This window comes from Actinia tenebrosa, unplaced genomic scaffold (assembly GCF_029948245.1).
Source record: "Actinia tenebrosa isolate PJP-AT-01 unplaced genomic scaffold, QUT_ActTen_1.0 PGA_scaffold3__52_contigs__length_22856419, whole genome shotgun sequence".
NCBI lineage: Eukaryota > Metazoa > Cnidaria > Anthozoa > Actiniaria > Actiniidae > Actinia > Actinia tenebrosa.
Window position 1 is genome coordinate 19833537 of NW_028292580.1, and position 24158 is coordinate 19857694.

Below are 24158 nucleotides of genomic sequence, written 5' to 3' on the forward strand. Positions count from 1 at the left end.
TTGACCCTTTTTATTCGATAATTTAATCCATTCGATTTTGACACATTTTATTCGATACTTTAATCCATTTGATTTGTACCCGTTTTATTCGATACTTTAATCCATTACTAGTCTCAAAGACAAAAAGGTCAAGTAGAAATTAATCGTGTTAAAAAATAAACGTCGTATATTTTTACAACCAATAAGCAATGTATATCTATTAATTAAAACATTTTAAAGCATTTTAACAGCAAAAAAATATGCCAGAATGTATTGATGGGTTGCAAGCATTCCCAAAAACATGGCGGCCAGTGTGTTACCGTTAACAATGGATGCTAATGGGAAATCTTTTGTTAAATGGTAACAACATGGCTGTGATGACGTAACGTGCAAACGAAGAATTGTAGAAAAGTATTATGCTGTGACCAAAAGATGACCACAAATTTTACTTATAGGCCCATAGGTTAAAAAATCAAAACATTGTTTAATTCATGCATTTTTAAGAAGGTGTTTATAATTCAAGAGATTTCTTTATGGTTTTTTAGCATCGAAGGGGATCACGAGCTTATAAATCCCTTGACGATCGTTTTGTTTATTCACTATTCATTCACTATTTATATAGAATTTGATTTTGGACAAATTATACCATTTCCATAATTTCGAGACGTTTGGGCCTTCTGTCAACCAAATTTCCAAGGTCTGAACACAAGTAATTTTTAGATTGAAGGAAGGAAAGACACATATCCTATAATCGATGTCCCTTTTGATTTGCAATGCAAAGCGACTGGTAGACATTGAACCGCTGACCATCAAAAGTAAGTTCCTGGTAACTCTGGTCTTGGGGAACGTTTTCTATAATGAGTTGTCCGACCTCATCAGAGATACCAAACGCCCTAGGGTCTTCAAGGACGCGATAAATAGATTCCACTTTGGATCTATGGTTATTTCTTAAATTGAAGTGCTCTGCGTTGTTTTGATCAGGCTTGATAATGTTTGGTTTGTGCCTATTACACTCAGAAGGTCCACCAGACAATGGACTCTGCAAGGCGCAGGTCAACTTTACCGCACTTGGTTTTATTTCACTTAGTGAGTCGTGAAGTCTGTATAAGTTAGTGATTTCGTACGGCTCAGCCATTGAGGAACCAGGTTGTTCGATATACACTCGCTCAGCATTGCCATCCATTTCTATTAATTGGTTGAAAGAAATTTTCGTAAACAACTTGTCAATGAAATTATTAGGAAATATGTGCTCAGGCAGAAGAAGGAGGAGGAGGAGGAGGAGGAGGAGCAAAAGAAGAAGAGGAGAATTGATGACAGTGTAGAAAAAGGAGTACTGGTTTTATTCACCTTTAATGTACAGTTCCTTTGGCTCATATCGTTTTTCACGTGGTGCATTATTGTCTATTGGACAGAGGTATCCATCTTCATGACATGATTGGTCGACTTCCATAACGTCATCACGGTTTTGGCCATGCTCATTATTTTCTTAGAATTATGAAAAATATAATGTTAAGCACCTATGAAGAAACCTAAGAAGAAGAAGAAGAAGAAGAAGAAGAAGAAGAAGAAGAAGAAGAAGAAGAAGAAGAAGAAGAAGAAGAAGAAGGAGAAGAGGAAGAGGAAGAGGAAGAGGAAGAGGAAGAGGAAGAGGAAGAGGAAGAGGAAGAGGAAGAGGAAGAGGAAGAATTGATGACATTGTGGAAAAAGGAGTACTGCTTTTATTCACCTTTAATGTACAGTTCCTTTGGCTCATATCGTTTGTCACGAGGTGCATTATTACCTATTGGGCAGAGGTATCCATCTTCATCATATGATTGGTCGATTTCAACAACGTCGTCACGGTTTTGGCCATGCTCATTATTTTCTTAGAATTATGTAAAATATATTGTTAAGCACCGATGAAGAAAGCTATACAGTATTTTCAGTATTCATTCAACTTTATGATATATTATTATAGTTATTAGGTGTTTGTACCCTATAACAACAACATGCCCCCGAAATAAGTTCGGCTATGAATTCTAAATTTTAAATTATGAAAAGATATAAAATAATATCAGTTATTCTCAAACCTGCTAAATATGTCATGTTTGTGACAAAGAGCTGTCTCATCGAGCGTTTTCTAAGATAAATGTTAACACGAATGAGGACAGGTATGATAATCTGAAGTATACATAGTAATGACGATAATAATAATAATGGTGACGTTCATGAAGGTGATACAACAAGATACAATACATTGGGATTTATTTAAAGAGGGTGACTGACCATGATGATGATGTTGGTCATGCAAATGACGTATTTTCTCATAATAATAGTGATCATGATGACGTCAATATATGAGGTAAAATTACAAGTTTCTATTTTAGCAGCCCTGGCCAAGGAACTGCACTTTTTAAGCGTCTTAAAATACCTTATTAAAATACCTTCTTGTATTTAGTCTTGCTTTATTCATTAAAACTGAAGCAATTACAATCAGCACCAGTATTACCACGCCAAGCAAGACCATGATTATCGCCATGTGTAGTTGGGAGGGTGGAGTTGGTAATGTCTAAAATAATATATGAATACCTTATCAGTAATTAGGACTTCTTGCCATTACGGAACTCATGGTCGTAGGGGTGAATCTTAGGTGAGGTCGGTACAACGACCGAGGTCAAGATTCTCCCGTATATGCCTGCGATTTGTATGGGGTGTTACGATCGTTTGCATTTTTGTCAGTCACAGAAACGCAACACCATCTCGTGGTCGTCCATGTTGCAAAGAGCATGCCATAGTGTTCTAACCGAACAAAGTTTGTAGCACTAAAGAAGATCCTTAATGAGAGATAACACATTTTATTCATTCATTCTTACTTTACATTTGCTGCCACATGAAGATAAAGTACTCGTAAACACTGTTATTAATGTAGGTTTCGCAATAGTTGGTTTAGGGCCTGAAAAACAAAAACAATTATGAGATTAGCATTTACAGTAAGAAAACCATCCTTGCAGTCATACCGGAATGGTTATAAACAAAGCATTCCTGCAACCAAAAAAGCAACTATTATACATTCAGGCCCCGTCCACACGTATCCGGAAATTTTTGTATCCGCAAATTATTTTTTGCGGATACGAAAATGTTTGCGTCCACACTCAGCGTATTCGAATCGTTTTCACCGTCCACACGTATCCGTTTTCGTAAAATTTTCGGATACGGACACAAAAATTTTCGGACACGTGTGGACGCAACCCGTATCCGTAAAAAAAAAATTGCGGATACAAAAATTTCCGGATACGTGTGGACGGGGCCTCAGAATTAATTACAAACCTATACTATTTCTGAAAAACAAATAATTTTGTGAGAAGATGATTATATATATTTTAATAAGGCTGGTGAAGGTTTTATTGTATGTTGATTATTGCATGTTGTATGTTGCATGCTGCATGTTGCATGTTGCATGTTGCATGTTGCATGTTGCATGTTGCATGTTGCATGTTGCATGTCGTTTGCTAAGTTTATTATATTCTAGACATTGTCAGCATGAGAAAATCAATTGCGAAAATGCGCAGACAAAAATTGGTAACATCCCATATCGTCGTGTACTTTCGCTGATTGGATTTACACCACCATTAGCGTATTTCGAGCCTGGTGTGCAACATGCAACATGCTATAAAACCTTTACCGCCTATTTTGAAATAGCTGTATCAACCTAGTTCAATTTATTTAGTGTTATAGCTACCGGGACTGGTGGAATTTTCATTAGTAAATAAGTTTGAATATTAATGTTATTAATTGTCGCGGAGTTACTGACTTTTTCATTCCGTAGGCCTATTCATCTCTTGCTTACGCCCCGTCCACACGTATCCGAAAATTTTTGTATCCGCAAATTTTTTTTGCGGATACGAAAATGTTCGCGCCCACACGCAGCGTATTCGAATCGTTTTCGAATCGTTTTCACTGTCCACACGTATCCGGAAATTTCATGATCCGCCCTGATACAAGCTAGTTCCTAGTCCCTTTGACGGATAGTTTTTCTTATTGAGCATGCTTACGTGTGTTTACGTCATCGTATTCGAAAATTTGCGGATACGACCGTCCACATGTATCTAGTACTCGGAGCGTATTCGAAAATTTCCACTCTGGAGACCGTTTTCGAAAATTTCCGGATACGGATACAAAAATTTCTGGACACGTGTGGACGCAACCCGTATCCGCAAAAAAAATTTGGGGATACAAACATTTCCGGATACGTGTGGACGGGGCCTTAGTCTACACTTAGCTGACAACGTCTAACAAGTCTTTGGCATTTACTCTTATAAAAACATAAGTAGGGTTTAAGGAAGTTTAAAAGAGAACATAAATTCCACCGGCTATAGACTTGCTCGTACACTTACAGATTTGATGACCATCCAGCTTCAGTAGAAGACAGCTTACTGATGAACGATTAATGCATTTTACGCCAAGTCTAATGATCAGGCCATCAAGGCGAGGTTCCAATCTGCGAAAGGACTATAAGATAGATATATAGATATGATTGCGGCAAAAGGACATGCTTTGATTAAGTTATGTAGCACATACCAGGCCGAGTCGTAACGAGGGATATTTTTTCGTGATTTCTATGAAGTTTTACAAAAAAGTTTGTTAGTGCTGGTCCCAAATGCTTTAGCACACCATTCCTGATATGAAATAATGACTTTTTAATCTGAGAAAATAATTCCTTGTTTCCTGAATTCAGTCGTATACGATCCCTATCCCCCTTCAGTGGCGTGATCCCTGCTTCAGAGTAGGAGATCCCGATCTCGACTCCCTCTTCACGACATACAGTAAAACAAAAAAGATTAAAACAGAAAGAAAAGAAGGAAACGGCACACAAACAGTTCTATGGGATTAAATGATCCATTGTTACCTAGATAACTATAATCATCCGATTAGTTTTAATTTTAGTTATTCTGGAAACAAGACTGGAATTAGGATGCTTATTTTTATTGCTTACCTTAGGTATAAGTTCGACACCATACTGTGTATGGTTGAAACGGCTGCCTTTAATAGACTTCCATCTTCCTTCGCAGTCTAGGTAACTCGTATTATCAGCAAGTAATCTCTCTAAAACACATGGAGAATTGCTCGGCACGTACAGTGAAACTAGTTTCTCGGTAGAATTGGAAGATGTTCTCGACAATGTACTTATTGGGTCGTAAAGCTCTTGTGTTAATCGGAGGCACCCTAAAAAATCAAATTATGAAACGAACCACCGGTAACAATATAAGAACATGCGTAATAGGTAAATTACGAGCCTTATATGAAACGACTGAAGAAGAGGGTCAATGGGCCTTTCACAACTTCAAGTCGCATAAAATGAGCCAGCTCAACTAGAAACCGTGGACAAGTGTTTCAATAAATAACAATAACAATAAATATAGACAAGGCGTAAAAACTAGCCCTAGCATTACTCCTTCTCTTATTTATCACTTATATCTTTGTTTGACTTGAAGGTGCTGACGTTTGCTGCACATGTGATAAACATATCGCACCAGTAGAGGTTCATAACAGGAATATCAGACATGCAACTGGTACTACAAATTTTTTAAAGATATGACTCTAAAGCTTTTGCTCTTTAATACAACGTATGTAGAAAATAAGGAGTTTATAAACTCAAGCCATCACAGTCAGCAAAAGCGAAGCCGTCAAAGGAAAGGCCAGCGTCTGGACTAAAGCTATTAAGGCACAGCTTTGTAGTGTAACACAGAATGACCACCTTACCTGCTTGCTTTCGAAGCAAAGAGTTGTTCACACATTGCCATTCTCCATCATTAAACAGAAAAGTACTTTTGTATATGACATTTGATTTATTATTTCCTTCGTTGGGAGCTTTCATGTCACAAGTGCACTGGCAATCTCCTATCCTTCTTCCACCCATCTGATAACATTCTGTAGCACCTTTTCCCTTACCACACAGAGATGGTGGAATTTGAAAGACATCTGAAAAATCATCGCTTTGTGTAGAAGGTTGACGAGTGACATTAAAATATTCTTGCGCGTTACTGCTAAAGACAAATACAAGCAATATCATCGACCTACACATTTTTGTCAATAATTTCCTTCAGTATCTTATTACATGTATGATAAATCCTGTCAACATCTGGTTTTCCTTGTGTAGCGAATAACTCGGTGACGTAGTTTCGTTACATCACATGACTTTCAGTTTCCATGTTCTCCGGCAATACCATACTGAAATATTTCCGCATGGAAATATAAATATAAATATAAATAATAAATAATATAAATTTGGCGTTGCACACGCGTTCCTCCAGCAATCGAGAAATATAATTTGATAGCCATTTGTAATTTCTGAGAAACGAATATAAATTAACGACATGGTCACCTGCAAGGGGTTCTCAATAAAATTTTCACTGCTGGTCACAATTCTAATCAGGTGATTTAGCCTCTCTCCCCTCAGCCAGAACGATTTAGTAAATAAGCGAACAGTTTGTTCAAAGCTTTTACTCGAAAATAAAGGAAAAATATTTTCTTTATTTAGATAGCAAGTCCAAGTTATCAATCCAATGCATGTGAAACGCTTTGATTATACTTCCCATTAAAAATATAAAAGTCATCCATGGAAAGATTCACCAAATATTTTTTTAGAAAGGGTATTTTTCGTTGTTGTTGGTGGAAATGTTTCGTTTTAGCAAAAGATAATAGAAAATACTTCGCGGAAATCAGTTTCGCTTTGAAAAACAATGCTCACATTCCAAATCACCTGGGAGTAGAAAATAAACTGAAACTAAGTTGGATTTGGTCTACATGAGTCAACCACAAATCTAAAACCTCATTATTGGTTAATTGCTTTCAATTATGTTAATTAGTTTGCTTGTTATCCTCTGACTGAGCTACAACCTAATGTCACAAACCAACAGCAGCAAATACTGAAACTTTGAATAAGATAAACAACACCAACAATATTTTATTGCAATATAAGAGAACTGAACGGATAGTTAATAATAGAAAAATAATTTTAAATTTTAATGTCTAGGATAGGAAGTTAGTTATTTAGAATTAATCATGCAACTATACGGTGCTTCAGCAACACTAATGTCACACCAAAGAATGGCCTTTGCAAATTAATCCATGACATTTTTCTGTTTTATTTATGAATCGTTTATTAATTTAATATTTACTTGTTAATATAGTTATAAATATTTTGCATCAATCAATCGGAAATTCATAGCTTAGGCTCATGTCAAACGTCAAACGTCATATGAGCCGAACCTAATTACATCAAAGACGACCGCCTTGTTATCCATTGTTTCAATTAGATTTTATTCGTGTGAAGTTCGACGTTTGACCTGAGCCTTAGTCTCCGAAGCTTTTGGCTAATGAACGGAAGTGGTTAAAACGACGCCAGAAGATGTTGGACTCAAAATGAAAAGATTTCCTGATAGGAGAGTAAGGCCCCGTCCACACGTATCCGGAAATTTTTGTATCCGCAAATTAGTTTTTGCGGATACGAAAATGTTTCCGTCCACACGCAACGTATTCGAATCGTTTCGAATCGAAAAAAATAAAAATAAAAATAAAAATAAAAATTGCAGTTACAAAAATTTGTGTGGCAGGGCCTAAGTGCACCAAGATTTCTGCAAAATTTCAAGGGCAATTTCACTAATTTACAAAATATGTTTCTACTCCATTTCCGGAAATAAGTAATTACAGTCTGAATGCATGAGTCCTGCAGAACGTTGACTAAAGATTAAGGATTAGCGGCTAGTACTCCTAATATTATTGATAATTACAAGTGATTACGGATAATTTGCTTTCACACAGAATAAAAATTAGTTTTATCAAATATTTCATAAGAAAGCCTTCATAAACTGGAGTGTGCAGACCAAATGCCCGCAGCAAAACCCTATTCATACGCGTCCCTCGGAAAAAGCGTGCACCGAAGCACCTTCAGAAAATGGTCCCTCGAGAACTCGATATTCAGGAAGTTCTTGAAACTCATTATCTTCAACCGCCGCGTGTCGTTCCTCAAATACAAATGGCTTATAAAACGGAACTGATTGGGTTTCATTCTTGCTATTTTCAGTCTTTGGATACTTTGGTCTTTTAAGGGCGTCACAGATAGGAACATCTGAACTAGCTTGCGGTTTGGTTCCTGTCTTATAAGGTACTGCATACTCTCTGTCCTCGATGTTGTAAAGACGCTGGGACACAGCACGTGGAATTTCTAAAGCATAAAGCATAAATAGCATTACAAATATATATTTGTACTAATCTTATGGTTCTTGTGACGCCATGTTGGCCGACTGACAAAAGATTTGGTCTTGGTATACACCAAGTTGAAAAGAAAGAACGTCATCGGGTCGAAAAGGTTAATTCATAAAAGCGAAGACCGTAGGGTGTTCTGGGTAAACAGTTGATAACAGGCTGATATTATCCTTATTTCAGTTTTGCAGCTGTCGAACATTGATTCAAGTTACTGAACTAAATGTTTTGTCATTCTTTATGTCCGTGTATTTAGGAGGACCAGGATATTGACTACACTGATTGACCACACGATATAGGCTTCATGAATCCAATTGAACTATTTCAAAACTATTCAAAACTATTTCAATTTGGTATATATCAAACAACATTGTCTTTTATTCACTCATAGGGAAAGTGATGAACACTAGCTATACAACTAAGGACTCACCTCTATTAAGATTTGTTGCAAAGGAATCATGCTCCTTTTCATTTTGTGACCGCTCACCAGCGACAACGAATCTCAAAGACACATCAACGCCAAGTCCGTAGCAATCATTTTCTATACCAAATTAATGGGAAAAAGGTTAAAATCCATTGTTTTTTGTTCATTAAGTTTTGCACTCAAAAATACGCATTGGATTGCTTACCGACAAAGTTTGGTCTCTTAGGTACATGGTATCTGGAATTTAATTATTTCAAGACGTTAGACTGCAGCTGTAGGAGCTGTAGGAGCTGTAGGAGCTGTAGGACCTAGGCGGTTCTATAGAATCGCCACTTCAGTAAACGGGAATTCTCATGAACGTTTTACAAAGAATACTAAAAGAGATAAACCACCTACAACGTACGTAAAAGGACACAATGAAATAGGAATTTTAATCCTCAAATGTCACCTTTTGCTTCGTCTCCTTATCACAACTACGACAGCAATCACGATTATTACGAATCCAATGGCACCAGCAATTGCGCCTGCAATCATAGTACTGTTGTCGTCATGGCTACCAGTTCTCTCACCAGTTTTATTAAACTGATCTGTCATCTGAGAAATGATTTGAGAAAAAGTAATATATTTTTATCACGATTCTTATCCTATTATGATATCAAATAGAGAATATGACATATTTATAAAGGCAGGGGCGGATCCAGGGATGGTAAAAGGGGTGACTATTCACCCCCCTTTTGCTAAAATTTCTCAGTATATCGTTAGCAACAGTTAGTCCTTCTTTTCCTCGAATTCATGGCAAAACCTTTGTTGTAATATTCAGTAAAAGATCTGGATCCGCCCGCCCCTGATAGGGTGCTGTAGAAGAGGTTGTAGTTACTTGGATGCTCTTGTTGGTGGTTGTCCAAATACTGGATGATGGAGAGGTTGGTTTTATAACATGACCTATAACATTTAAAGACTGTAAGAAATGGGAATAGAAAACCAAATTTACTATGAACATTTCGTGCTTAATTCCAAAGGTGTTGAAAAATAATCACCGTCGTTCACCTACAGGAAGCCCAATTTAGATAATGTGATAGATATAAATACATCAAAAACACTTGTTTTTTACTTGAGTTGCAAAAGTAAAAAAAAACTTTACCTTATGTGATTACATTTGTTTTTTTTATGGTACCTACATTTAAGCTGTCCTTTCACTTTGAATACCACACAGTGCATTTTCTTGGGCTGCGTACACCCAATCTCAAGTCTAATGACTCTGCCGTTGATTGTTGGAGTAGGCGGTTCAGATATCGAATACTGAAGTTAAAAAATAATTTTATTTTTAAATGTAAAAAAACTTTATATTCTTTTGTAGACATGGGGAATTACGCTTCTCCAATGAGAAGCCTTTTTACATCCTCAATTTTGTCCACCAATCAGAAGACTCCATAGCTTCTAGCAGAACAAGAATCAAGATGGCGGCTGAGTCAAGAACTAGCAGGAAGTTGGGATAAACAAATACCCAAACGTAAGTAGTTAACTCTTTGTCAAAAAATTCATTTTTCGTTGTTTACTAATATTTAAGGCAAGCAAAAAAATGCCACAATATTCCATAATGCCTGACAAACTTAATGTTTATCGCCGATTGCTCATGTATGTTGAATGATTCAGACGAAAATTTCAAAAGGTAAAAACCAGTTACTAAAACTTTAATATCTATGCTAAAAGTTATGCTTTTAAAGCAGAATTTTTACTATATTTTTACTGGGTTTACTATGCCTAATTTTTTTACCAGGGATTTTGTTGTCATGATATAACAGTTCTGAAAATTTATTACAAACATTTGAGTATTCTTCGTTTGCAATAGACGTCATAGCCGCCATGTTGGAAGAATTTGACAAAAGATTTTTCAATGAATTCTTTTGTTATATCTTCCAACATGGCGGACATCCCTTTTGTTATTGTGCTCTCTTGGGATTGATTGCAATCCAAGAATAATGAGTATTGACTTGTAATTCAAGAAATGTTACTCCATTACTTTTTAATAGTGTAGAAAAAAAGTAAATTTTGTATAAAAATAAAATAGGGAGATGTAAAGCTGTTATGTCATATTAAAAATATATTGAGTTTCAAACTGCATGAGAACAGATTCGTTGCATAGGGTAAACACGTAGTTATAGTTTATGCCTACAAATCTAATTATTTTATATACAATGATTGAAGCTATTTTTATCTCATATCTTTCCTTTTTGAATGAACAATTCATCTTTCAGAACCCAAAACTGGAATTTTGTTTTTAATCAAAAAAATCTACAGTTTCTCAAAGTGTCTTTAATGATTGTAACTTTTATAATAATTAAAATATACACAGCACAGGGTCTAAAACTTACATAAAAGTACTTGTGCTCCCCAAGGTAGAACCTGCTTTTGATAAGAGTGGTATTAAGCTGATGCCATTTTCCATCACATTCCAAATATTTTCCTCCAATAATGCCACACTGGGAAGTCAGGCCTGGTATATTGTGGCCGACTGTTGGTTGAACCATAGGTAGTGTCATGAGCGGTATGGTGGCTTGTCTTTCATTCATAATGGTTTGGCAACCTACAGTCAAATCAAGTTTAGTTGGGGCTTTATGTAATGTTTATGACATGAGTGGCTGTGTTGTATGGATTATACGATCAGTAGCCAGAGACAATCGTATGGCCAATATTACATGGACGCAAATCTTTTACACAATTTGTGAAATTCATGAACAATTTATAAATCCTTTGGGACATTTTGAATTCATGAAATGTCATAAAGTTTGTTTCGGGATTGCATGATATTCATGTGACCTGATTTCTGAAATTGGACTGGCTTGGATCCTCATTAATTATGCATGAATTTTACAAGGTTAGAAATTTTTCTAATTGACATTTTATTTTAAAGGCCAAAGCTTTGTTTTACCCTTTCAGATTATGTACCGTTTCCTTGAGTACTTTCCTTGAGTAATTAATTTTACCAATGATGAATTTTAGGAAGACAAATTTCTTAACTTACTTATGCACTGGCATAGGGCATGTGTCCCCTAACCCCCCAAAAAGTTTGCTTTTGGCACCAAAATTTAATTGATCTATGGGGGATTCCTGTGGATTGCTGGGAAAAGGGTAAATTGCCCCTATAATTGAGGCCTTGAGATAATTGACCAATAGGATGTTTGCTTTCAAGTCACATGCATGCTTTCCAGCACTGATCCAACCTCCAATGGGTTTAATATAACCCCTGATAAAATAATCATGCTTCTTTTTCAGTTGATGTTCTACTTAATTTTGAACAACTGCAACAAATAAATATGGATTCATGGTCTCAAATGGGTAAAAACATGGACCTAAAAGATGTAGGTGTCTATTAATCTTAGGAATCAATGATGTAACCATTTAAGCATTTATGTTTTGAAAGCATTAACTACATAGTTGAAGCAGATTTTTTGTGGCGTGCACGCAAAAAAAAAAAAAAAACAAACAAAACAAAAAAAAACTGTTCGACCACTTGCCCATTGCCGCATTACTCAATCGATAGATGTATGGTACATGATGGATGGGTGCAGTCTCAAAGTTAAAAGAATTTCAAAAGCAATATTTGGTACCACAATTTCCGATTAAAATACTGATTGTAATCTGTATACAAAAATAGGTTGCAGACCGCACTCACGTGCAAAAGACACCCTTAACTTTATAATCAGAAAAACGTATCCAATAGATGCACCCTCAGTAAGATTTCGCCTCAAGATTTTAGAGCATTGCGTGATGTAATCAGCATAACGAAAACTATAACATGACGGCATTAATAATAAAGTACATCACCCTTTTCCTGTTACTATTGTTTTTGTGACATCATTATTTTGTAATGTCGCTACATCGTAAGTGATGCGCCAAGTTTCACTTCAGGCACTGATGCATTGCAAAACTATAACATGACGGCATTAATAATGAGTACATCACCCTTTTCCTGTTACTATTGTTTTTGTGACATCATTATTTTGTAATGTCGCTACATCGTAAGTGATGCGCCAAGTTTCACTTCAGGCACTGATGCATTGCAAAACAGTCTGGCAGTCTTTCGTGGCAAACGTTTTTCTTTTCTATATTCGTAAAATTCGTAAATTATAATTTGTTGCCAGCTTTTAAATAGAATACAGCACTTTCGAATTTCTAAATTACCTTGGTGCTGTTTGTTTATAGACGCACCCATTTTTGTCCGGGTTGATCGCAGTATAAGTAAATTTCAAACATTACAAATCTTTACTGTGAGTGTCAGTCGCATACATAAAGGGGCTATACATGGAAAGAAATGAAACGTTTTGTACGAAAACCTTCGTTATTCAGCAAGCCTACAACTGTAAAGATTTTTATACCAAATTTACACTTTTCAAAAAATCCTATGTTCGTGAGTTTTGAACTCATTTCCTTCAAACCCCGTTTTATTAATTTCAACATATTCTCCCCAGCTGTGGTAATCATTTTTCTGTATTGAAAAATACCTGATAAAAGCTCGTCTAACGTTTCATTTTTTCTATCTTTAATTACCTGAATGTGACCGTACTTTGGTGTTCTCGAAACATTTCCACTGATTTTCATAGTATCCAAAGGTACTTTTATAAAACTCCTTAAATTTGCTTTCTTCGTTACACGAGCATCCACATGTGTTATTTATCCTCGTACCACCCATAGCTGTACAGTTTGCTGAGACATCACCCGAACACATCGATGATGGTAACATAAAGGTGTCTGGCTGATCTACCCATGAGCCTTGAATAAGATGGACTTGACGTTCAATGATGTATTCCTCGGCAAGCGTACTTGTCAGTAACGCAATAAAAATCCACATAAAATGCCTCATAATTATAACTGAAATACCAAAAGACTTGACATGCAATTAAGAAGATTCTGAGGTACCAATGTTTTCAGTGACTTATATTTTGCAGTTGGAGGCACCTACGTCGTCAACTTGGTACCTTCATCGGCCACACACGACGAATAGGGATATCCGTATCCTGTTATTTGTTCTGGCATACGATCCGGCTTACTTACTTTGTTCATGGTGATATCACTTTTTTGTTTTCCGCCTCAGCATTGTAGGTATGCATTAAAACTAACCGCTAAATTACGTGTTTTTCGCTTTCTTTTGATCGTAACATGCATTCTTTTGGCCTTTCGTCTTACATTTACACATTTACACATTTACACATTTCGACTAAAGTGAGCCTGAACTTTAAATGTAAAATTCAACTCGTGAATCGAAAATCCAGAATGCTCTGAACATTTAGTGAGGATTTAAGATGGAGAATTGTACTTCAGCGTTTGTTTTATGCCAGAACGTTCGAGGAAACACGTGATATTTTTTTTCAGTCTTAAATGTCTAAATGTCTAAATGTCTAAATGTCTAAATGTCTAAATGTCTAAATGTCTAAATATCTTTTTTCGGTGGACAACGTTAATGACATTGACTGTATAGTTATTATGACAACCTTGATATTAAAATTGTACTTGCTATTCGAAATCACGCAATCAGTCATTCGTTTTCAATACTACTCCTCCACCAGCGCCTGTAGTCCATGATTAATTGTCATTCCTAACTTCCGCCTGCTGCGGAGACAAATATCGACATCCCTTGAAACAGATTAGTTTTAATGGATGAGTTTCCAGTAATTTGATCCTGCGTTTCGCGCAATGCATCTATGGATTGCCAGGGGGCAAACAAACCAAGTCGTCACGAGAGATGTATGGGGAGGATGTATTATTATTGACCTCTTTACTAATGTGTCCGCATTAATCATTATTAATGACGATTCCATTAAATGACTATTAGAATAATTCTCTGATGAACTCTCTGCGACTTATTTACTTTATTACTTTTCAAAAAATAATTGTACTGACGTGATTTACTTATCAAAACTTAACTTTAACATCCAGCTGATACACAGTAATCAATGTGACGAGAAATAAATGCGGGTCTGGTTCTCCTGAGGATGCGAAGAATTGCGCAATCTGAACATCGACTAAATAAAGATTTTGTTTCATTGAATTATTACAATGTCTCTTTCCATGTACCTCGTCGTTTATATAACCTTTAACTCCTCTGCTTAATATTGTTACTATGCTTTTGAATGAGTGGCGTTTGATATGGCTTTTTCGAATTTCGGGTGTGCGAATTAGCGCAATCTGGACATTGCCTAAAAATTTGCTTCTTAAATTTATCAAAATTGATCTTTCCATGTGCATTGTCGTTTATTTAAAACACTCATTAATAATTCATAAGCTTATGGTCCAATTGGAGCCACCATACACGTCACGTGCATGAATCTTTATACCCGATAAAGTCCTCTTCATTAGTATTCAAGTGATTTTATATAAAGACACATGTGTCTTTATGTAAAGACACATGTGATCTTTATATAAAGACCACTCGAATACTATGAGGATGAATTCATCAGGGATGAAGTATGCATCCAAGTTTAGATGAAGACATAGAGCTTCATCAAGGTCATAGACAACCCTAATGATCTTTGACTAACGTGCCTGTCTTTGCCTTGGCACGCAATATCCAACGTGTGGGAGCTTCTATTGAATCTGGTTGCGCATGCCCGTGACGTCAAATCTCTATCGAAGTATAAAAATCCATGTTCGTGACGTGTATGGTGGCTCCAGTTGAACCAAAATCTTATAAATTGTTCATGAGTATTTTAAGCAGTTCAAAAAACTCGTAGATCGTGTTTTATCAGGTATAAAAGCACTCGGCTACGCCTCCTACTCGTTTTTTAAACAGTACATAATCTTTTTTTTTTAAACTCCTTTTCTGACTATGCTTCTGAATCAATCGCGTTTAATTTGGTCAGAGGCATTGCCTGGTTTGCATAGGTCAGGGCCTTGTAAACACTAGTTTCCCGTTGACCGTCTTGATTGAGCTGTTGATAAATGTCTCCCGTATCAGGAATTACTTCTTCAACAGAATCATAAACAGTATCTTTGTAGTCTCGATTTCCTTTGCCGACTGTTTTTCCATCGATTATAGTTATCGACGCATTGTGTTGATTTCGAAGGGCCATTGATCCAGGTTCTTCAAGAACATCGTAAAATGGACCACCATCAGAATATGGTCCCTCTAGAAGATGATAAAATGGAGGCTCTTTTTCATTTGGTCCATCAGTGTCTGGGCCCTCAAGGACATTATAGAAGGGTTCAACTCGTTCATCTGATGGTGGTTCACTTGCTCTCTTTTCAACTTTTGCATACACGGGTTCCAAGATATTGTGGATGGCACCTACTTGAATTTGGGGCTTTTTAGGTTGTTCGTAAACGGGGTTTTCGGAAATATTAGATATATGAGGTTGAGAACTCGCGGATGATCCGTGCTTAGAATTTGTCACATCAGTTTTAGGTCCTGGTAAAAAGAAGAATCAATTAGTAGTTGTAAAAAAAACATTAAATAATTTTGATAAAAAATTTCAAGGAAGTGCAATAAGGAATAGAAGAGATGTCTATATTTTTTCTTACTATATTCAGTGATCGTTCATTAGTGCAGATAAGGGAAGGGCTTCAAAACTTTATTTGTGGAAAAACGTCCGATAAATATGTTCAGTTAGAACAAAGGAAGAAAAAGGGTTGTGCTTTTGTGTGGGTTGGTGGGTGGGAGAGGGAAACGAATCACCAAGAAATCTCTAGCTTTTGCTGAATTTGATAAACAGAGAGCAACATCTTGTTTCACTTAAAGTGATTTATGATGAATAATGTATAAGTATCTTGGATTTAATCATAATATAAGATGCAAATGGGAATGAAATATTATATCCATTAAGTGTATCTGAACTTACCTGCAACTACACCTGACTTCTTTGCTACAGTTTCCCTAGATTTTATTAATAAGAAGTGTTAGCAAAGTTCATATAAAGTTGCAAGAGTTTCGAAAACAAAACTATTTAATATGGCCTTACCTTTTCTTTCGTCTTCTCACGAGTATTATGGCAATAACTAACACAAGTAAGCCAATAACTCCAGCAAATACGCCTGCAATCAAACCACTGCGGCCATTGGAGCTTGAATGTTTAGCACTGGTTTTGATTACCATCGGTGCTGATGTCTGTTGATTAAAAGGCGCTGTTATGGATCGATTCTTAAAACGAGGTGAATAAAACATGATATCATCAGAGGTCCTCTCGTATTGAGTACTGAAATCCAGATACTAACCTTCGTCGCGGTTGAGATAATAGTTGTAGAAGGGCCGCCGCTGGTTGTATGTATATTTGGATTGTTTGCACTTCTGGTAGAGGTTGATAAACTACTTTCAGCTGTAGCTGACGAAAAGGGTGGTTCTGTTGTGGAGGGTGCTGCAGTTGGTAGTGACAGCGAGAACGGACCTACAGTTTTTAGTTATAAGAAAATATTAGAATTCTCTTTAACGCCCATAAAGACATATATTATTTTTTTGACAGCTCTCTAAAACAGACTTACAAAAATTGCGCAGTGCTATATATGTGCAACATACAAGTTAGATTCGTTGTAAATTAATACTTACATTTTATTTCGCCCTGCATCTTTAATAAAACACAAGTGTGTACTATCATATTCGACGCGTCATAATAACCCACTCCAAGTGTGATAATTCGTCCACTTATAATTTGCTGAGAAGAATTGCCACTATAATTAAACTGAAAATTAACCAGGAATTCAAAGCTTAAAAAATGTCGGCCATGGAAAACTTTGTCGAAGAATCTTCAAAGAACAAAACTAGCCCTTGGGGGGTTGGTGGTGAGTTGTGTACAAAATTCATATAAGTGGGATCGGGAGAATATTCTCGCGCAAAGAAAACGATGTAGTGCATTTTTATTCGTTTTCAGTGCATGTTTGGGAGACATTGTCTTAATATTGAATGAAAAAACTGAATATTTTTTTTTTCAATTTTAATTTTATCTTCTACATTCATTCAAATTGGGCTCCCTGTGACTTGCGCATCGGGAGCTCCGCTTTTAGGCAGTGCCTAAATATATTTTATCGTTATTTGTGATGATCATTACATTGATCTGATGACTTTATCTCGATGTTGAATGTATCTGTAAGTAGTATCTGAGCAGTGAGTTGTAAAACGAATTTAATCCTAACTGTAGAATGTCCCTTTTCTATGCGACAAATCACTTTTCAGTTTAAACGACAACTAAAGTATTTCTTACTTGTTATAGGGGCTTTACTATGACGTTATTTTCTTTTCTATCTTCCTTCCAACGTTATCATTTATCTTATGCATATCAAAAGTTCAGCTTATCATTATGATTATTATGATTATTATTATTATTATGCAGTTTATTAAACATCTGGATGCGAGGCAAAGACACTCATAGGGCGCGTAAACGTAACCTATGGGTGTTCAAACTATTTACAATTAGATATGCTCTACAATAAAATATTTACAAATCTTACAATTATTTACGATATACATCAGACTATTTAGTAAATGCAGACCATAAGAAATACTTTGAAAATAATTTAAATCTAAAATTTGTAAAAGAAATAGATTATATCATGCGTAAAATTATTATTATTATTATTATTATTATTATTATTACAATTAACATAATGAATATCCCATGATTATTATGTATTGGTGAGTGATAGTTACTGCTTAAGCCCAGGAATGTTCTTACCATAAGGAATCGTTTGTTGCCTGTTTCATGTACGGAAAATCTCTTCTTTACATATCTGTCATAATTCAGATCCCCCCAGCTGCCATCACATTTCTGATATTTCGAAGTGGCCTTATAGAAATACATGCATCGAAATTGCGTCGGGATTTCGTAATTAGCAACACCAACTTTTGGAACGGTTATAAGAGCACTGTCATTTGCCCAGTTGTTAAGTATAACTGAGCATCCTAAACAAAAAGAAAAAGAAAAAAAAGAAAGAAAAAAAAGAAAAAGAAAAAAAAAGAAAGAAAAAAAAGAAAAAGAAAAAAAAAAAAAGAAATGAAAGTGGAAAAACGTCAAATAAAGTAAATTTAAAAGTTGACGTGATATATTATATCGGTTGAATAGTAAAAAGCATTTGAAAATGAAATATATAACCACTGTATTGGGTCCTCGAAGTTTCGATATCTTCGGGTATCATTCTCAAGAGTGTTAATATAAGCCATGGATTCTGGTGGATTAAGTCAAAAAGGTTTTTAAGACTTCTAGATCTGATGGCTCTGTCCGTGATGATCTTAAATGATATGAAATTGATATAGTCAGGTGGTATAGTGAAATAATCGTGACAAGTGCGATAAAACTATGAAATTTGGCACAGAGATTGCTGAGGGCATCCTGTTATAATGCTTGAAAACAAAAATGTTGTTAATAGGTAATTTAAAGACCAAGAAACTAATGTGATAGGAAGGACATGAACCGACTTACCCCAACGTTCATGAACTTTAGCGTTTTCTAAGCACTTCAATCTCCTACCGTCGAAACCAAATGTAGAAGAAATAAAATAGTTACTATTACTTGCTATATGATTACATTCACATGTGCAGTTACTAATTCTTGAACCACGCATTTCTTCACACTGTGTCGAACCATTACCCAAGCACAAAGATGAAGGTATTATAAACCGATCGGGCTGTGCTTCCAAGGTTGTAGCTCCAGTAATTTTGCTAGTCTTTCGTTCTATGATGACATATTCTTCAGCTCGAATTACTTCTGCCCATAACAAGATAAAGACTATTACTAAAAGCTCAAATATTACGGAATTCACTGTCTTCTTCATTTAGTTTTGAAGTTCCAAGGATCAAATAATGAGATGAGAAAGAGTGGAGCACAGAAAATAAATGGGCAATAATGATGTATTTGTACACTTTGTATTTACTGTCAGATAGCAAGACTTCTTTTTTTAAATTCCGTTCCAGCCTGGGTTTGGGGATTCTTTTCCTTATATTGTCAATGTAAAGGTGCTCAGGAAGAAGTATGAAATTTACATAAAACCTGCTCATCCAACCAAATAACATGTAAGAAAGAAACCATAAAAATACGTTTTTTACATGACCAATTAAATTCGTAAATTGTCGTTTTTCGCGTGAGGCGGTGTGTTTGACTCGACATTAGGTTTTTTGTAGCATTATTTCGTGTTTTTTCACCTTTTTCCGCATAATAGAGATGCAAGTCAATCAGTCAGAACTGAGACATCAACCAGAAATGATGTAAGCCACTTCACGAGAATCAATCAAGTACCCTCAGTAGTTGAAATGACGAGACGCTTTATTAGTTTAAACCGTGACGTGCTTCTTGTTACATTATATACAAAAATCATATGAATACTTCAAATTTTAAGATATAGAGAAGACCTGACAAGTTGTGTTCAGTTGTGCTATGCAACATTTTTAGCCGTATCTGTTTATGAGGTCTCCTTAAGAACGATACTAACAGGAGTGCATTAATTTGAATCAAAAACTTTGAATTAATATTTTTAATGGCTTTCATAATAGAACTAGAGGAGAAATTATCATAATGTAAGCCTTCATCAATATCATTCCATATATACCTGGTTTATGCTAGTTTATTAAATGTGTATCAACCATCATACACTTGCTTTCTAGTTTTAAAGGCTCTATGTAATCGACGTTTTTGCCGGGACAAACGGCGACCAAGAAAAAGTGAAACCATCCGTACTGTAATCTACTATAACTTCTTTTATTATGTAGTCGTCGACAAAATCCCTGTTTGAATGCTGTTCGTTATAACACTCAAAACCAGAGACGCATTAAGGCGTTATGAGTAAAATAATGCTGAAAACGGATCTACAGTCAAGAACTTTTAAGTCTAATTTTTGTTATTGCAAGGTTCGCCTAAGTTATGGACATTTAGAGTATGGTTATCACTAAAGCGTTTGTTGCCGATACCAGGGAAAGCTCATCCGTTACTTTCTGGAATGCATACCTACAAAAGGAACAAGTATAATGCTCAAGCATTTGAATGGTACCATATCTCGAGCTGATTCAAAGAAAATGCTTGTATTATCTGTATTGTTCAAGGCCTGGTACACATCTTTATTCATTTCAACATTTTGATAGAGTTCCTGATAGATAAGCTTAGATATCAGATGTGAGTAGTATAGGGGATGGGGGTTCCAGCGCAACGACCACCGGAGGATTACCCGTCTAAAGTACCCCCCTCGATTCGTACCGCGATTACCCGCATCCCGCGTCTATGTAAAATATGTTAGTCTATATATGGAGTGCGAAGATTGTAAAGAGTTTGCTTATGATTTCTGTGTAAAGTGCTTGAAACCCAAGTTTGTACCTACTAAGCCAAATAAGTATATTTGTTGTGGTAAGAAAATGCAAATAGAAGACGACACGTCAGCACAGTGTTACGAGTGTGGTAAGAATATTCGTAATGCCGTACCAAATGCCACCAGAGAGCAGTATTACGCTAATGGAGGCCGTAAGAAGACCCCATACAAAAGAATAAAATACTTCAGAGACTGGATGAGTCACATTCAAGGTCATCGGCCGGTATATTTAGACGACGAAGTAATGGAAAGAATTATAAACCACTTAGAAGAGCCAACGCCACAAAGCCTACGGAAAACGCTGAAAAAATTAAAGCTAGGGAAATATTACAAAGCTATTCCCTATCTTTTGTCTGAAATTACCGGTAACTCTATTCCTGAGGTTTCTGATATGAGCAGAGCCGAGTGGATGTTTTGTCGGCTGGATAAGGATATCCCTTATTACCCTGACGTAATCTACGAAATATTTTACAAAATTGACCCCAACCACCCCCTGTTAGGATGGATTCCAAGGCGACTGACGTAATAATATGACAGCTGCGAGGCGGGGTTTTACTTTCACGTGGCGGAAGTGGCGTACCGAGAAAGAATAATGAGTTGTTCACGTGTAAGACAATAGACAACATTCCAATCATACCCCTTCGCCTTAACAACCAGCGAGTTTGAAAGTAGATTTGAAATTTACTTTTTGGAGGCTTCGTTGTTACGGCGCTCAGGAATGTGCTGACGTCAATGATAGCTTCAGATATAAATATGAGAAGTTCGAACCGATTGACATACTAATGAATCAGCCCGATGAAGAACTACTCGATTTTGACGAATATGATTTAACCGTTATTTCACAAGGCTCCGGAGTTCAAGTACCACCAGCAAGAAAAAGGGAAAGCCTAGATGATTTCTTGATGAATCTTAAGATGAAAGACACCATTCCAAAGCAAGATGTTAGGAGGATGTGGGTAAAGAAGTCGGATGAAAGAGACAAGGCCTGTAAGCAACTTAGGGACGCAAAGTCCAAGATAGAACGTTGGATGGCGAAGGCAAGGATGCTGGAGGCAGTAGTCAAGAAATGCGAGCAAGACTTACAAGGTCTAGAAGGTCTCATGATGGCTGATATTATGACTCGATAAAGGCTTGAACCCTTAGCAATAAGGAGTATTTGTGAGAACATAACATGTAATAATAGGACTTGACGAAATAAAAAGATGTGAAACTACTTGATTACGCATATTTTCTAGACTGTCGTTCAATATGTAAATAGAATCCCGTCACGTTCTTTTCAAAGCAGATGTTTACTAAGCAAGCTTTCTTTGAAGCTCTTCTTTCGCTTCTTGATAGATCTTTTTGCGAGATTCCTCGGAAAGATCTCTTACGATTGTTTTTTTATTCCTTATATCCGACTTTAATTTCTCGTACTTTTCCTCTTCGGCCAGAATAAGCGAGAATTCTACGTCGTCTATCTTTCTGTCACGCAAAGCCTTTGAGACAAGGTCAGTGATAGTATTTACTTTAGCCCTTGACAGAGCTATTGTCGTGTCATGCTTGGATATCTTGCTTGACAACTGTTTCATAATGCCTGTTGTAACAGCGGAAACGATGCCGCAGACGGCGCCGACGCTAGCCAAAGGAACTCCAACAATTATTCCCGGTCCAGTAAGCGAAGTAGCAACGCCAGAGCCTGTTAACGCCACGGACATGGAGCCGGAAGTTATCGCGATTTTATGTAATATGCTTCGGGCTCTAGCATACTTTTTCCTGACCTCCTCATAGTGCTTCGTTTGACCCTCTAAGTAAGCGAGGATTAGATTTGCCTTATTCAAGCGGAAGTTCTCGGCATTCAATTCATTGGGTTTTGTAGGTAAATCAGGATAGAGTGGAGGTGCTGATGGTATGACATCCATTATATATACTAATGTACGACGCTTTTGGGAATGATATACAGGAGCAGCCACATCACGACAACCGGGATTACTGGAACTGGAGGGCCTTCAGGAAGATGTTTCCACATGCGGATGCTAGTAAGTTCGAAAGAAGACCCGATGGTATTTACTATAACGGCTCCAGAATGTACAGTAATGAGGATTTGAAACCTACGCTGGTTAATCAGATAGACGATCAACTGAAGAATTCTGGTTATGTTGAACATAAGCCTAAGCCAACATATGTTGAACATAAGCCCGTGCAAGGTTGGTCAAAGGAATTATTGCTGGGTACCAGTACTTATCCGATACCCGCAGTTTCATTTGATAAACACCCAAGCTTGGACCTAACGCTGAACATGCGGATCTCTAACAAGCATTCCTTTCCGTTAAAGGTGCGAGATATCTTCAAAAACGTGCCCATTAATCATACCACCGCTAAGGAATCTCATGAATGGTTAAGTGGTCCTAACATGCGTTATTGGCCGCAGCAGCTGAACTTTGCGGTTTGGTGTGCCACTAGCGGCTGTGGGGTAAGCGCAAACTTGATGAAGAATTCAATATTTATGTTTCATTTTCACTTCACGGTTAGGAGAATACTACATGAGATGAGCGTTACTGCATTGCCGGGAGATGCTGCGTTTTATCCTAGAGATAACAAATACGACGTTCCAGCCTATAACAGGCTTTGTAAGGAGTTCGGTGTTGTAGGGAAGGATTTTAGATGCACTACCGGTGCTAACAATGGTTTGGGACATATTTGGGCTTATTGGGGGATTGGTGGGCATGTGCTAAGTGATAAGGAAGTTCATGCGCTGCAGTTGCGATGGGACACGGGATATCACAAAGAAACTCACGACAGTAGCACCTTCTTTGAACCAAATACCAAAACCACTAAGGAAGTCAGAGACGGACCTCTGTTCAAAGATGAGGGCGGTAAGTATGCAGGGGCCAATCCACTGATTATTAAGATTACCAACGACGAGCAAACGAAGCAATACTTTAATTTCATACCCCCAGAAGGTAAAGGACTAACCAAAGCCGGCCTTGCCCGTTTGAACCGCAGCATAGAAGCTTACGTGTATTCCATCCTTGGAGCTCAGGTAAACACCCGATCCAGCATAGTGGGAAATACGGGCGCCGCAGAAGAAACGCGAGCCGAAGCTTTGATTCTATTCGAAAGTTCGATTTTGGAGGGCGACATTAGCAAGGGCGTACAGCGTTACCAACTAGCTATACAAAATTCTAAGGCCCGACTGGACTACGCAGTAGCCCCGGGTTGTTGGTTAATGCCTAGTAATTTATCTATAAATACTGGTTCTGTA

At 36.8% G+C, this 24158-nt stretch overlaps 3 protein-coding genes and 1 long non-coding RNA gene across 5 annotated transcripts; 1 reads left to right on the forward strand and 3 right to left on the reverse strand.

Moving 5' to 3' along the window:
• Window positions 1-128: 128 nt before the first annotated feature.
• Window positions 129-6102, reverse strand: LOC116307075 (uncharacterized). 2 transcript variants are annotated; one of them, XM_031717217.2, is made up of 9 exons: window positions 5719-6102; window positions 4952-5181; window positions 4353-4467; window positions 2832-2911; window positions 2403-2527; window positions 2049-2098; window positions 1706-1843; window positions 1327-1464; window positions 129-1164 (listed from the first exon to the last, which is right to left on the reverse strand). In XM_031717217.2, the coding sequence occupies exons 1-9, from the start codon at window positions 6038-6040 to the stop codon at window positions 725-727; spliced, it is 1638 nt and encodes a 545-aa protein (XP_031573077.2). In that variant the 5' UTR covers window positions 6041-6102; the 3' UTR covers window positions 129-724. The 2 variants fall into 2 exon arrangements, with proteins under 2 accessions (XP_031573077.2, XP_088890872.1); XM_089034746.1 differs by lacking the exon at window positions 1706-1843.
• A 795-nt stretch (window positions 6103-6897) lies between these two features.
• Window positions 6898-13630, reverse strand: LOC116307073 (uncharacterized). The gene is made up of 8 exons (XM_031717215.2): window positions 13193-13630; window positions 11017-11228; window positions 9823-9943; window positions 9522-9586; window positions 9093-9238; window positions 8850-8881; window positions 8651-8761; window positions 6898-8182 (listed from the first exon to the last, which is right to left on the reverse strand). Exons 1-8 carry the CDS (start codon window positions 13503-13505, stop codon window positions 7866-7868), a joined length of 1317 nt encoding a protein of 438 aa, XP_031573075.2. The 5' UTR covers window positions 13506-13630; the 3' UTR covers window positions 6898-7865.
• LOC116307074 (uncharacterized) lies at window positions 10091-14690 on the forward strand. Its single transcript, XR_004198350.2, has 4 exons — window positions 10091-10154; window positions 11918-12003; window positions 13591-13654; window positions 14579-14690. It is a non-coding gene; the product is annotated as an uncharacterized LOC116307074 (long non-coding RNA).
• Window positions 14691-14786: 96 nt separating this feature from the next.
• On the reverse strand, window positions 14787-19754 carry LOC116287832 (uncharacterized). The gene is made up of 7 exons (XM_089034783.1): window positions 19045-19754; window positions 18301-18527; window positions 17178-17310; window positions 16850-17019; window positions 16597-16742; window positions 16477-16511; window positions 14787-16046 (listed from the first exon to the last, which is right to left on the reverse strand). Exons 1-7 carry the CDS (start codon window positions 19394-19396, stop codon window positions 15466-15468), a joined length of 1644 nt encoding a protein of 547 aa, XP_088890909.1. The 5' UTR covers window positions 19397-19754; the 3' UTR covers window positions 14787-15465.
• Window positions 19755-24158: the final 4404 nt, after the last annotated feature.

What these genes read in the sequence shown, in the direction of transcription:
- LOC116307075 (XM_031717217.2), bottom strand. Translation starts at nt 6,040, where the DNA reads ATGTGTAGGTCGATGATATTGCTTGTATTTGTCTTTAGCAGTAACGCG. An exon ending in GTGTCGAACTTATACCTAAG is followed by an intron (nt 4,468 to 4,951) that starts GTAAGCAATAAA and finishes TCTATCTTATAG; the next exon opens with TCCTTTCGCAGATTGGAACC. An exon ending in AAACATGACATATTTAGCAG is followed by an intron (nt 1,844 to 2,048) that starts GTTTGAGAATAA and finishes CATAATTCTAAG; the next exon opens with AAAATAATGAGCATGGCCAA.
- LOC116307073 (XM_031717215.2), bottom strand. Translation starts at nt 13,505, where the DNA reads ATGAGGCATTTTATGTGGATTTTTATTGCGTTACTGACAAGTACGCTT. An exon ending in ATAAGGAGACGAAGCAAAAG is followed by an intron (nt 8,882 to 9,092) that starts GTGACATTTGAG and finishes ATTAAATTCCAG; the next exon opens with ATACCATGTACCTAAGAGAC. An exon ending in TGCAACAAATCTTAATAGAG is followed by an intron (nt 8,183 to 8,650) that starts GTGAGTCCTTAG and finishes TTTATGCTTTAG; the next exon opens with AAATTCCACGTGCTGTGTCC.
- LOC116287832 (XM_089034783.1), bottom strand. Translation starts at nt 19,396, where the DNA reads ATGAAGAAGACAGTGAATTCCGTAATATTTGAGCTTTTAGTAATAGTC. An exon ending in TAAAGTTCATGAACGTTGGG is followed by an intron (nt 18,528 to 19,044) that starts GTAAGTCGGTTC and finishes CTTTTTGTTTAG; the next exon opens with GATGCTCAGTTATACTTAAC. An exon ending in TTATCTCAACCGCGACGAAG is followed by an intron (nt 16,743 to 16,849) that starts GTTAGTATCTGG and finishes TTTAATCAACAG; the next exon opens with ACATCAGCACCGATGGTAAT.